The sequence below is a fragment of the Lutjanus erythropterus genome, chromosome 4, assembly GCF_056507025.1.
Source record: "Lutjanus erythropterus isolate fLutEry1 chromosome 4, fLutEry1.hap2, whole genome shotgun sequence".
Lineage (NCBI taxonomy): Eukaryota > Metazoa > Chordata > Actinopteri > Lutjaniformes > Lutjanidae > Lutjanus > Lutjanus erythropterus.
In genome coordinates, this window is record NC_139320.1 from 19,935,359 (window position 1) to 19,948,788 (window position 13,430).

At 39.9% G+C, this 13,430-nt stretch overlaps 1 protein-coding gene across 2 annotated transcripts in view; it reads right to left on the reverse strand.

The window, feature by feature from the left end:
* Positions 1–7,639: 7,639 nt before the first annotated feature.
* The window catches only part of dscamb (Down syndrome cell adhesion molecule b), a 159,072-nt gene continuing 153,281 nt past the window's right edge, over positions 7,640–13,430 (reverse strand). For both annotated transcript variants that reach the window (XM_084717299.1, XM_084717298.1), the window contains exon 33: positions 7,640–9,084. In XM_084717299.1, the coding sequence (XP_084573425.1) occupies positions 8,540–9,084 (545 nt within the window). In that variant the 3' untranslated portion in view covers positions 7,640–8,539. The remainder of the gene's footprint in view (positions 9,085–13,430) is intronic.

The following is a 13,430-nucleotide window of genomic DNA, read 5'->3' on the forward strand; positions in this document are numbered from 1 at the left end:
GAAGCCTGGGCTACATTTCCATTATTTTTACTAAAATAATCAAACTCGCGCGATCTTTCGCAGGTCTAGGGTTCCCTTCTAGACACGACCCCCTCTGTCTCTGTCAAATTAATGACAGCAGACTGTAAACAGCACGATGTTTCACTCTGCAGTGTTTCACACAAAGACTTTATTTGTGTGGACACCCAGGATTGGTTTGTCGCCTCAGCATAGTTGATGAGCAACCAGGTAATACACCATGTCATGTCTTCTCAGGATGGCTCCAGGACCATGTGTGCAGTTTACCCCAGTGGCCTGCACTGATCATAACCCAACGAAGCATCTTAGAACACAGCCTGAATGCAAAACTGCATTTTGCAGAATGTATTGCATCTTCTTCCACATCTCTCTGGAGTTGAATTCATTCTTTTGTGGGGAAATTATAATGTCAGAGAATATATTAACATATATGTGAAGGAGCACTGCATTTTGAGACCAATTGTCAGACACTGTGGATTAACCTGAAGGTCAGGATATGTTTCAGACTATAATCTCCAAATAATGTCCCATTTTTCATCCATCATCGCTCAGAAAATAATATACACAGTCACGGAATGACCAAAAAGGTCATAACAGTTGCATCTGGCAAGATAAATAGCTGGAAATGACAAGACAATCTGCTTTAAAGACGACAAAATAAGCATCAAATAAAGGCACACCACTCTGTTGTTTTTATGGAAATAACTGGAAAGAGAAACTAGTTTGAAGCTGGAATTTATTTATTTTGCTGTCATTAGTGCTGTAACTGTTATGTAGTGTTAATTAATTGTAGCTGGGTTATGTTTTATTTATTATAGGAATTTGTTTCTCATATTTATAGATTTGAGTATACTTAAACTGTCAAAAGTTAATATATTGTTCAGTGTCACATTCAAATTTGACTTGGCAGTGAAAAATGCCAAAGTGAACATTTGTGCCAAGTTTGAAGAAATTCCCTCAAGTCATTTGTGAGATACAACGGATTACACAAGAACGGATTATACACAAAAACAGAATGGCTGATCAATCCTGTAGTATTCAAGATTATCTACAGACAAGCTGCAGGTCCAGTGATCACACACACACACACACACACACACACACACACACACACATGCACACACAGTAGCATTTACATAATCCCCTTATAATTGTTGTAATTTGTAATAACTATCCATCTTGGATATCTCCATCTGTACACATTACATTTTAAAAAACTAAGCTAAATCAGACATCCCAAATATTAAATTAGACCTCTATAACCTGTGGTGTGATTTTTATGAATGACCACATTATTACATTTTCATCATAAAAACTCACACATCTTGTAATAACCTCCACAATATGGAAGAATGTATTGTTAGGAAATGTATTACATATTGAGTTAAAGCTGTTTATTACAAAACGCTTGTGTTCATACATGAAGAAGTGAAAATTTATCACATTTTGTTGTTATTACACAATATGGTGTTGTCACACTGACAATGTTTGCTTCTATTGTAGGTCTATGGTTTATTTTCGTCACTGTTTCTAGAATTCTATTTATTTTTTTCATGTAATTATGTAATGCACGACCTCTGTTGTATTTAAAAGGCTTCTGTCAGGAAGGTTTCTTAAGGGACACTAAAGTGAAGTCAAGACACTGATTTTAGCACATGGGGAGACTCTCGAGACATGTAGTGAGACACAATGAGCGCACAAGCAGATTACTGAGCAGACAACAACACGTCTCTTTTGCAATCCATCATTGTTGAATGATGCAATATGATGCAATATTCTGAAAGATTTAATTGTATTTAGTTAACAGTGTTACAGTCCTACTGATAAGTGGGACCTTTGCTTTGGGACATACGAGCTACATGCTGTCGGTTACTCTCTAAGTCCCTCTGTTGACAGCCTGAGCTCAAATCAGATCAGTTATGTGAGCACAACATGCAGTGAGGCAGTTGGTGGAAGCTTATCTAAAGCACATTACAATACCCAGAGTGAATACAGAGACTTAAGTGAGATTCAAACCCCGGCTGAACGCTGGTTGTATTAGTGTGCACAGCTTTGTTTAAGTTCAAAAGCTAACTCCTTATTATGTAGCACGCTACAATAGGTTATCCCTCTGTGACAGACAATACATTCAACAGACTTGTGGTCTGTGTCCAATTATCTATGACCAATTACAAGTTTAATTAACCGCCCCTTTAGACATCGACCTCTCTTAATACGACTCTCCATCATTTAATTGTCGCTAAACATGGGGCACAAGATGAAGATGTGTCTGTCAGTCAATACACATCTGTTCTTCAGGCATCAATATTAACAGTTGCAAATGAAAGTTCTGCAACGGCCATTAAACTTCACTATTTGACCAATCTATACTAACAGTTGTACAGTAAATATTGCAGGATATGCATTACCCAAAAGTCCAGCACTTTAATATAAGGGGAAAAGGATGTGGTGGTATAGTAACCAGTTGTCCACTGTGCACATGTCAGTTTGCCCTATCTGACAAAAGAAACTCATGGGAAACAATTTTCTTGTCAGAAACATCCTGTGCTTCTCAAGTCCTTCACTGAGGACAAGGACAGAGGAGCTGCTGGATCAATAGAGCAATCTGAGCCAGAGAGAAGAGAGAGGGAGGTCAAAACAGAGTAGAGAGGAAAAATAATGGGCGAGGGAGACAGATAAACACAGCCAGAACGTTCTTGTGAGGCCACAGAGAGAAGCGAGGGTGTGACTGATTTGAGGAGTGTTGTGTGGACACAGGGGGAAAGTCCTTCCGTTTCATGCTCTCTAAATTAACCCCCTGTCTCCTGCCAACTCTTCAGGCACCTCATTATGAAACTCAGCTGGGAGGGCAATGGTCTATTCCTAACCTCCTTTTGCTCTCTGGCATCGCACGTCATGCCATGGTATCCTCAGCGGACAATTAAAAAGAAAAATTCCAATAAAAATGTGAACTAACGCTGTGGCAGACAAGCATTTCCTCCACACATTAGCAATCATACTGTCTCAGTGGTTCCCAGAAGTAGGCTTTCCTCTGCAGCTAACAGAGTAGAAAGAAAGATAACTCAGCTCTCATCACAATTTGATTTTACACACGTATTGAAGTTGCCACCACCAAAATATAGGTGTTGCAATAGACCTTATTCCCTGCAGCCATTTTGACAAATAGTATTGTAAACATCTGTGTTACAAATGATACTAATAAAGCCCCTGATCCGCTCAGGTCAAACAGAGTCAAGGTGCTGTTATTGTGCCTGTTGGCTCACTGGAAAGGCATACATAGTTGAAGCTAAAAGTAATAGAGAAGCCAAATGGCAGATAGCTAAAAGTAATCGACAAACAGTTTAAAAAAGTAGCTGGAATTCATTTGTTGGAATAGCTACTGAATAACTGAAACAGTTAAGTAGGGTTACAGTTTTGTAATCATTTATGTTGAAGTAGCTAAAAATACTGTGTTGAAATAGTTCAAATTAATGCATAAGTAGTTGTCAATGTTAGCTAAAAGTAATAGTTAATGGTTTAAAATACCTAAAGTAATTGAAACAGAATTGAAAAAGCTAAAATTAATTGATGAAGAATAGAAATTCATGATTTAGAGTTGGTATTTTTAGCTGAAAATACTGAACAGAGTGAAACAACTAAAATTAATGGCTAAACAGTTATAATACCTAAAAGTAATGGATTCATAAAAAGCTAAAAACATTGGATAAATAGTTGAAATAGATAAAAGTAAAATGGTTGAAATACCCAGCTTCTGCCACTCCATGAGATAGTAGTACAAACGCAAACTTAACCAATTGACCCAAACATATTTTATATTGCTAATAGTGTTATAACGTCCAGGTTAAAATCACTTCAAACGAACAAATCTGATCCAACTAAAAAAGTTGTCATGGTGTTGTAATCTTTTTAGATTTGAAACCTCCTTTTTGTTCCCATTATTCTATCTGAGAGTTTCCCTCTCTGGCTGCTGAGCGTGGTGGGAGCTGTGATAATGGCCTGCAGCCAGGAGGCGAGTCACTCACTAACACTCAGTTCTGCCTCTTGTAATGTATGAGGGCAACTGCACAGTCATAAAGTCTTCCTCGGTGTGCAGGTGTGCCATCTATCTTCATTATACTGCCACACACGAGTGAGGGGAGAGCACAGATTAAAAAAAGACACTGCAATTATTGTCATTCACCCACAGTAAATTTTAAATCTAGTGTGACCATTTTCTTGAAATCTTTTAAAGCAGCTGCATAAAGTTTTCCTGAGGGATCAGCAGGCTCAGTATTGAAATGCAGCAGATGATTTTTGTTGCATGACATTTGCCTCCTCTCTCTGACAGCATCTAGAGAAAAAGATATGTCATAGAAATACTTAATGCTACATTAGTGGCACCGATTTCCCTAAAGATTATTATAGCATGTGTGCATTGATCTGCATATGTAGCTTCTTTGCATGTAATCTTGTCTCTTCCACTGCTGTCTCATCCATGTTCTCGGGCGCTGTGGGGATCAGCGTGACAGTGTAAACCTGATCTAGGTTCCAGTGTCAACGCTGGCATGAATAATTCACCGCGTTCAGGGTGGTGTGCTCCCGCAAATGGCAGACACACACTGGAACAGACTGCTGGGTTGCCCTTGATGTCTCTCTCCAGGTTGTCACAAATAGTTTTGGTGCTGAACCATCCCTTTCCACCTGCTCAAACTCCACAGGCTCACTCCTTGTAAGCAGCAAATTGACTCAATTCAGTGACTGCACAGCGCCATCTGTTGACCAAACCCAAGACACAGCTGCATCAGTGCAAACCTGTTTTTTAAGCTTTTTTAAAATGTCATTTGTTCATGTTTTTGCCATGCCAGCCTCGTTCCCTCACCTATACATTCAGCCAGGACTGTTGGAGAAATTGTCTCTCACTAACTTTCACTTGCTGCAATTCATTTATGCATGAAGGGAACTGCTTTCACACAGGAATAATCCCATTCAGTTAATATGACAAGTTTGTTTTATTATTATTATACTGCATATTTGTGTGCTTGAGCTCAGTTTGTGTTGTGTGCTGATAAGGAAATATTTCCTCTTCTTACTGTCAATCATTAAAGTCTTCAAAATAATCCCTTCAAACAAGTTATCAGAAGCTTATAGTGGGATCCACTCTTGGTTCCTGCACCTTTTTGTCACTTTAAAAACAGGCTTTAAGGCCAAGTCTTGCTTATTGTATCGCACACAGCGTTCCAATTATCTAGGGGAAATGAAAGTATATTTTATCTCTGACAGATGTTCTCTCGTTAAAGGATAAATCTGTACTAAATTTGCTGTGATTTATCATAAAATTACCATGATATGCCATCAGAGATTAATGAAAATGTTAAGTTGAAATGCTCACTTCTCTGACATCAACACTACAGCTGCGGTGTCTTCTTTGATATTTCTATTCTAGTCCAGAATGACTGTCTCAGTTTGCCCGTTTCACAGTTCAAATTATGGCAGAATGTTTGCAGAAGGACTAAGTATGTGTTTATGAATCGCAACAAATCATTAATAATCTTGTAGAAGGTGCAGATGGTTATGGCCATTAAATTAAGAAACATGTTAATGGAGTCTGGCTGGCGGTGAGACAGGCAGCCACTAAACTCCAGAGTGTGTATTATCAGAGCAGTGGGTTTGTGTTTTCAGGATAACAGGTTTAACTTTACATTGACAGACAACTGACAGTTATAAACAGCTGATCAACTTACAGTGTAGGACTTGTCATCACTTGTAATCGTCAAAGTATAATGTTGCACTCGTCTTGCGTTCCTGCAGCGTTCCAGCAGCCTGTCTGAAGTAAGTTGTTTCTCCCCACCTCCTCCTCCCCAGACCTGAGGAAGCTCAACCTTCATATCATATAGATCATATATCAAATAGGATTTCAACATATTTAATATATGGCTTATGGCTCTAATTTGCTATTTGAAGTGGTTCTAAACCTTTTTGAATCATGACCCCCTGAGAAAAATCGGTTAGATGTTTGCCATCCCACAAAAAATCCATAACACAGAAAAGTCGGGATGATATTTCCAATTTCTTGGTGGGAACTTGGGGCTCTGCTGCAAACGCCAGAGCATGGAGTTTCTCAGTTAACTGTGCTGCTGTCCGACTTTCCGGTGACCCTCCTTGAGTGTCCATTTCCTTACCCATCAGAACTCAAGTGCACTTAAACTTTGAGTTTCAAAAACAAACAATAAAATCTATTCTAATGCAAATTATGTTACTGGTGCAGGCGATATAAGGTAAAAAACATTCCCAGCCTAAAATACAGCCCTGATTTCCCATCATGCTTGCTGGACTGAAAAGTTTTTTTCATGTTATGAAATGTAAATGTTACTTTTTGCTGGTGTTTGTGTCTGTTCAAACAATTCTTTGACCATTTCTCGAGGACAGCTGTATTTTGTATATCTTCGGGTGCTTGTCCCTGATGTTAAAGGTCTTTAAGGGGATGACGTTGTTGAGAGCTGCTTCCTGACTCATTCCAAACTGCTTGCCACAATATTTTATTTTATACTCCTCCATCTGGCGACCCCAAGACATTACTCAGAGGTTGAGAACCACTGCTGTAGGTCACAAGCCCAGGATGAAATAAACACCAGGGTTATTTTCCACAGACTCCTCCAGAACCACAACAACATCATAGCAGAGTGACTTTAACTTTAAGAGATGTGTCATCTAATAATGTCGCAAATTAGAAAGTATGACACTTGTAATGCTTAATAAATTACGAAGGTTTTAAATGTGTTGTATCGCCACAGTTGCCCTCTTGACCCTTTGACAACACACCCATCAGGGAAGAGGGTCAACAGTGTTTGACAGTAGGAGGCATTCTGGTTAGTAGCGCTAATATGTCAAAACGGACCCACATGATCTTAATTTAGTTGTTCCTCATATGAACCGGTGTAGAGAAAATTGCATAATACTTGGAGATACATAAAGACTGAAATGATGTGGTGAACTGTGCAACCTGTTAGTTTAACAGAAAAGAACAGGGATGTGCTAAAGTTGATATACTTTCTACCCCAACAACTATAAAGAGAAGAATGTTTAAAACTTAAAATTAATTGTAAATCAGTGGTTCCCAAACAAAGCAGTTGCAACACAAATCTTAGGGATCACAACATCATTAAGGAGATATAATATAACACAAAAATATTCATATATTTAAAAGTTTTCTCCCCTATTTTTCTTGTGAATTACTTGGTAAATTTACTCCTGATTATTTCTTAAATTTAACAATCTGAGAATGGAAATGTTACTCATATATACACCCCATTAAACCCATGTAGATATTGCTTTTTTGTAAGGGGACACAAACACACTGGGAAGCACTGACTTACATTAAATTAGGCACTTCATTAAAGTTGATATATTAACCAGATGCCAGTTTTTAGCTTGATTCCGGATGGCAAATTGAATAGTTAATTATTAGGCTTAGTTTTGAGGATTTCAAACTTGACCCACTTGTGTTTTTTCTGTAAATGACAGGTCTCAATAGAAAGTATAAGAGGACTGTAGGTTACAGAAAGTGGGACAAAGGAGAGCAGAAGGACAGGAGGATGAACAGGGAAGGATGTTGGGCTCGAGCAACATGAATCAAAGTCAGATGTGTGCAAACATGACTAAGGACTTTATTAACCAAATCATTTTCCCCATAATATCCACAAATAAAAGTGATCTCTTTATATATATTCACATTGTATAATTTCATAGTGTGACAAAAAAATTCTCTTTTTTTTTTTTTTGGATTTCCAGCCATTCCTATTAATTGTCATTTGATCAGTCGCCATGCAGTCGTCAGAAAGGTTGAAAAACATTACGATTGGTCAGCATTGGCGGTCGTGTCCAGCGTCACTCTTCTTCTCCTCTTCTATTGGCTCCTCATAGTGCTAAAAACCCCCTCAGTTACCCAATCACAGATTTCATCACACTGCGACATAAAATAAAAATAAATTAAGAAAGCAATGTTCTCCTGCAGAGTACTCCAGAGTCCTCCTCCCTTTTCCGTTCTTCTTTTTTAGATATTTTCTGTTTTTATATAATAATAATAGTAATAATAATAATGACTATAATTGTCCTTGATATAAATTCAATAGTATTTTTTTCTCTTTCTCAAATTTTAAATAAATCATTTTGGCAATCCTCATATGTTGTCACTTTAGAATAAAAGAATACTCAAGTAGAAAATAAAAACTGTGAGAGAAAATTCATCAGAAGAGGAGCGAGGTGTGAGAGAATGAAAAGTGTGAAAGCAACAGAGAAGAGCGAGAAGAGAGGAAAGAAAGAAAGAAAAGAGTGAAAGAAAGAAAGACAGACTCAAAGAAAAGCATCCACTTCAGACGCATGTCAGAAACGGCTCTATATACAACAATTTCTGTTGTGGAAAACTGTCCATCCTGTGCCTGTCGTCTGTCTCCTGTCCGTCCTCCTCCGGTCTGTCTGTCTGTCTGTCTGTCTGTCTGTCTGCAGTAGTCCTGTTGTCTGAAGCAGTCCGCTGTGTCTCCCAGTGTTATACCAGAGTGTAAGACTTGGCATAGGGGTTGTTGCTCTGTTTCAGGTGTCCTCTGGAGTCCAGCAGGGACTCCTGGGAAGTGCTGAGCTTGGCAGCCTGTGCTTGGGCCAGGTCTCCTGAGGAGGAGACCTCCGCCCGGACCTCACCCCGGGCCTCTCCCCTCTCTCGGACATCCCTGTGGGGGAGGGTGGAGGCAGTTCCTGGCTGCCACTGCTGCACCTCCCTGGGCGAGGGCACTTCCATGGGGGTGGGCTCCATGGGAGGTGGCCTCTTCAGGGTACGGCTCCTCTGGGGTTCCAGGCAGGTCTGGCCCATGGCTCCTCCTCCTCCTCCTCCTCCTCCTCTTGTTTCCCCCGTAGCACCAGCACTAACTCCACTCACTCCTGCTCCTCCTCCTCCACCACCACCTCCACCACCTCCTCCTCCACTGCTGCTGCTGCCACTGCTGCTGCTGACTCCTCCACCGCGGGCTGCCAGTGGCACGCCGCGGTTCAACAGGAAGTCCATACGGAGGTAAGGCGGCAAGTGGACCAGCTCTCCTCCTGAGAGAAAACACACAGAGATAAACATGCTGTGTTCATCTACAGCTTACAATGATGTACTGACATGCTGCTGGATAGTCCAGCTAACATGAATATGCCAATAATATTCCCATTCACATGCAGCTATGCATCTACTCCAACTTTGGAAAAGTGGAGCCACTTTGCTTCTTTCATTTTGCTTCTTTGTGTCAAAATGTTTTTTTCCTATGGTGGTGGTGGACTTGTTCGGTCATGTGAACACAGCCTCCCTCTTTCATTCATCAAGCCACCTTCTTGAAGGTTGGCGTCGGCATCCAAAAGCCTGTTGAAGTCTTTCATAATATTTAAAAATAGGTGTGTTTCTCATTTTTGCTAGAAACTGCAGGAGTGGTAGCAGTAGAATGAGACATTGAAATCATTGTTTAGCGAAAACAATGGTCGTGCTGCAAACTGCAGAGTTGGGTGGCCGTTATCATCAAGCAATATCGACCAGATTACTGTTGTGGTTTTGGGTTTTAGTTTAGTTATTTCCTGTTTTACTTTGAAGTTCTTGTCTTTCCTCATTTCTATACATTTACTTCCTGTCTTTGCCATTTTTTCCCTCTCATTCTTTGATTACTGACTAGTTTCACATGCCCCTGATTATCCTGCCTTTAGTTTGTGCGCTTCCCTCCCTTCTTTGCCTATATTTCTTTGTCCTTCGTGTCATGTATCCCCTAGTTTTTTTCCACTATATATATGGTGGCTTTTGGCTTCTATGGACTTTGGTTCTTGGTCTGCACTCTGTGGGATTTGTTTGCCCTCTTTGAACTGTTCATCTGCTTTAGACCTGTGCCTGCCTGATCAATCTGTAAGTCTTTTGTTTGTTTCCTTTGTTAACAAATCTTCTGCACTGCACAGGCTCTGCTTCAAGTATTCTGCATTTGGTTCCGTCCTCTTGTTTTTTTCTGCTACCCTAACTCATACTGTATAAAACACAGACATGTCCCATTTGCATTACTAAATAAACAATCAAAACTAAAGACACTGGTGCAAACATAATGACACAGTACTGTTTGACTGCACAGCCCCCCACCTCCTCAATGATATTCATCAGAGGTCTCTTCTCGCCCCCAGAGACAGTGTAGTGGTATTCTGGGATGCCCACTGTGTACAGCATGTGCTCTCTATAGCGTTTTTATACTCCATTTGTATATTTCCATCCTCTCTGTTAAAATGACTGCTCAGAGAGCTGAAAATCCACATTTCAACTCACATTCCCGCTGCCACATTTTCTCACCTCGGGAACCTCTGGGATTATGATTCACATAACTATTATTTTAAAGTACTAACAATTTTCACCAAGTGTGATTCTATTCGATTTAATAGTTGCTATCAGGCAAAATGTGTAGAACGTAATGTAACAGAGCGCTGAATATTACAATGTTATCTATTGCTATCATTGTGACGGGATGTTATTGAGTGATATTTTCTTACTGTGATGAAGCTGAATGATGGACTGTGCCTCTATATACTGCTTACATTTGGTAATTACCAAACCCCCCTCTCTCTCTGCTGAGGTGCACTGTAGAAGAGGAAGAACTGCAGTCTTATTATGAGACAGAAAAACTCGTCTCATAAGTGCTCATAAGTGCTCGTAGCGAGACAAACCAGGTCAGATTTAATACCTTAACTCTGTGATAAACCACGATTAAAAGCTGTCTCTTCAATCTTTAAGTAATTGTCTAAAGTGTTAGATAAGCAGTGGAGACACTTTGGTTCAGTGAGCTTATGGCACCTCTACAGATATTGTTTCCGTTTTACTGATTGGATTACATACAGAGACAATTAGTCCCTCACAAATGGTTTCCGGGTTGCCAGATCTAGTGCTTGAGATTCAACACTTGATGAGCTGAGGATCTGTGTGTATTGTTTCGTGACTGCTTCAAGTTCATCTTTCAGAGGCTCAACAAGTGTCTACAGGTGCACGATTCAATGCTAAAATCACTTTTCAACATGTGTTCTCTCTCCCACACGTGCCGACGCCTCACATGTACACAGCCCACATGTATACTGTACATACACACACACACACACACACACACACACACACACATACACACACGCGCGCACACGCTCCCTGGCAGCCATTCAGCATTAATGCCAGCAGAGACGAGGCCGTCTCTGCAGATTGTATCCAACAAGCGACCTTGGAGAATGGATTTCTGGGTTCACGGGGGAGAATGCATAATTTACTGTGTTTTATAATAAGCCCTATTAGTGCCAGTAAAGATGATGAATGGCTAGGAGTATTAATTGAATTAAATATAGATTAAAGTCTTTCTGTGGGAGCTCATTAGAAATGTAGTTTGAAAATTCATCAGCCAGTAAATTGCAGATTGTACAGTAATGGGACAGTATGTGTAATCAGAATACAACACCAACTCTCTACCAAGTCATTAATCCGTCTGTGCGAGTGTCTGTTGCATCTTCAGCTCGCTCCGTACTGTTGTGTAATGTCTTAATATTCTCCCACCTGTATTTCTACATAAGCAGACGGCTGCATGCAGGCCTGTAATTACCAGTTCTGCTGTAAAAGTTTATGAGCAAAGTGCTCACGCAGGCTTAATGGATTTTGTCTTTGCGCACAAATAAATAAACTGTTAGTCTCAAAACAACATTGTCAGGTGAGGGTGGTCACATGAAGAGAGATGAGACAGACAGAGATGACTGAGAGGCCATTCCTCTGCCTTTGACCTCTGCGAGGGACAGGTGAGGTCAGTTTAGGTCAGTCAGATGTAACAGAGACAGTGATGGGGTTGAAGCTGGGTCATTCACCGGCTGTCAGTCAAACTGGCCTCCGCACTGGGTCTGGATTTCAAAAACGTAATACACTTTGAATTTACAAGTGTAGTTTAGTACATCCCGTACTTTGTATACAGATTATGAAGGTGAAAAGTGGTTAATTGATAGCTATAAGTGTGTTGTGATGTACGCAATATGGAAAAAGTATATGCCGTCCCCATGTCCATATTCTTTCGTTTCGTTCACAGCAGATAACAGCTGAGCAAGCTTGGTACTTTAGGCAACTTTCTCTTTTCACTGTTTCCTGTACTTCCTGGTATAATATGGCTTTCATATGTTGACAAGAAAACCAAATTTGGAAGATTGTGAAAAGACGTTTGTTGTATCCGTAAAAGTTACATACATTAACAAACAATATTAACGTATTAGATAGCTAATGTTAGTAAAGTGCTAGCTAACTAGCTAGATAATCTAGTTGGTGTTTTGCCAGCATTAGCTAATTAAAATGTGACTTAGTCAATTTTCCAGAAAAGGAGAAAGATGACAGAGGTAGTAAGCTGGCTTAACTGTTATTAGAGCTCTGAGCAAAAAGGGGTGGGACTTAGGAGGGGTCAATTAAGAGATATCTTAAAGCTGCACTAAATATTTCATATGAATGTTTGGTCATACGTGAAAGAGCTCTCTTATATTGGCAAAGCCACAGAGATTTATCACTCAACTGTGCAGTTCCTCTAAGCTCTATGTTTCAGTATTTTTGCGTCTTTCAGCTGTTTTGTTTTTATGGCCCACAAGTGGTTTGGTGTCACCAATCGCATCAACCTCGGTGCACACAGCCATTTCCAGGAACGTTTCCTTAAAAATCAGGTGTACGATACCTGATCAGCACCATGTGGCCAACATGCAAAACTTAGTGGAGCATTTAGCAGCTAAGGAGCTACATATTTCCTTCAGGACTTTGTTAAGACCAAAAAAGTGCAAAAAGCTCAGTTCCCTAAATTGCCAATGACATCAATCAACAACAAGTCCATATAGTGACATTTTACATTAAATTTTAACAAAACTGTACTTCCAACTTTGTAGCAATGGTTTGAGGAAGCACCCTTGCGCACGGTGCCCTTGTGCACACAGTGAGCTCCATAAAGTAAAGGTTTGTGGAAGAACGTGACATCCCTATACACAGCCTAGACCAGCAAGTCCATGCTGCCAGGATGCAATATCAGTGCCCATGGTTTTAAAATATGGTATTGAGCTATCACACATGGGTGTAATATTTGTGTTTCCAGAAAAAAAAAAAATCTTACAATAAGGATGAACACTGGTCAGAGCAGCCTATTTACCAAGGCTTATTATATTTTAAGCCCTCGAGATCCTGTGATTAAAATAATATGTGTAAATCCAGCTACTACTCACTTTATTGTATCTACTTATTAATTGTCAGAATTGCTGCAGGCCTCTCAGAAAACCACGTTACTATCATTTTACAGTTCACTGACTGCAGAGTCAGCCTTTTTCTGCTTTTTTTTTAGCTGCATCAAATGTTATATTTCAGTTAATAAGTCAATGAAAATATATAATAAACGTTT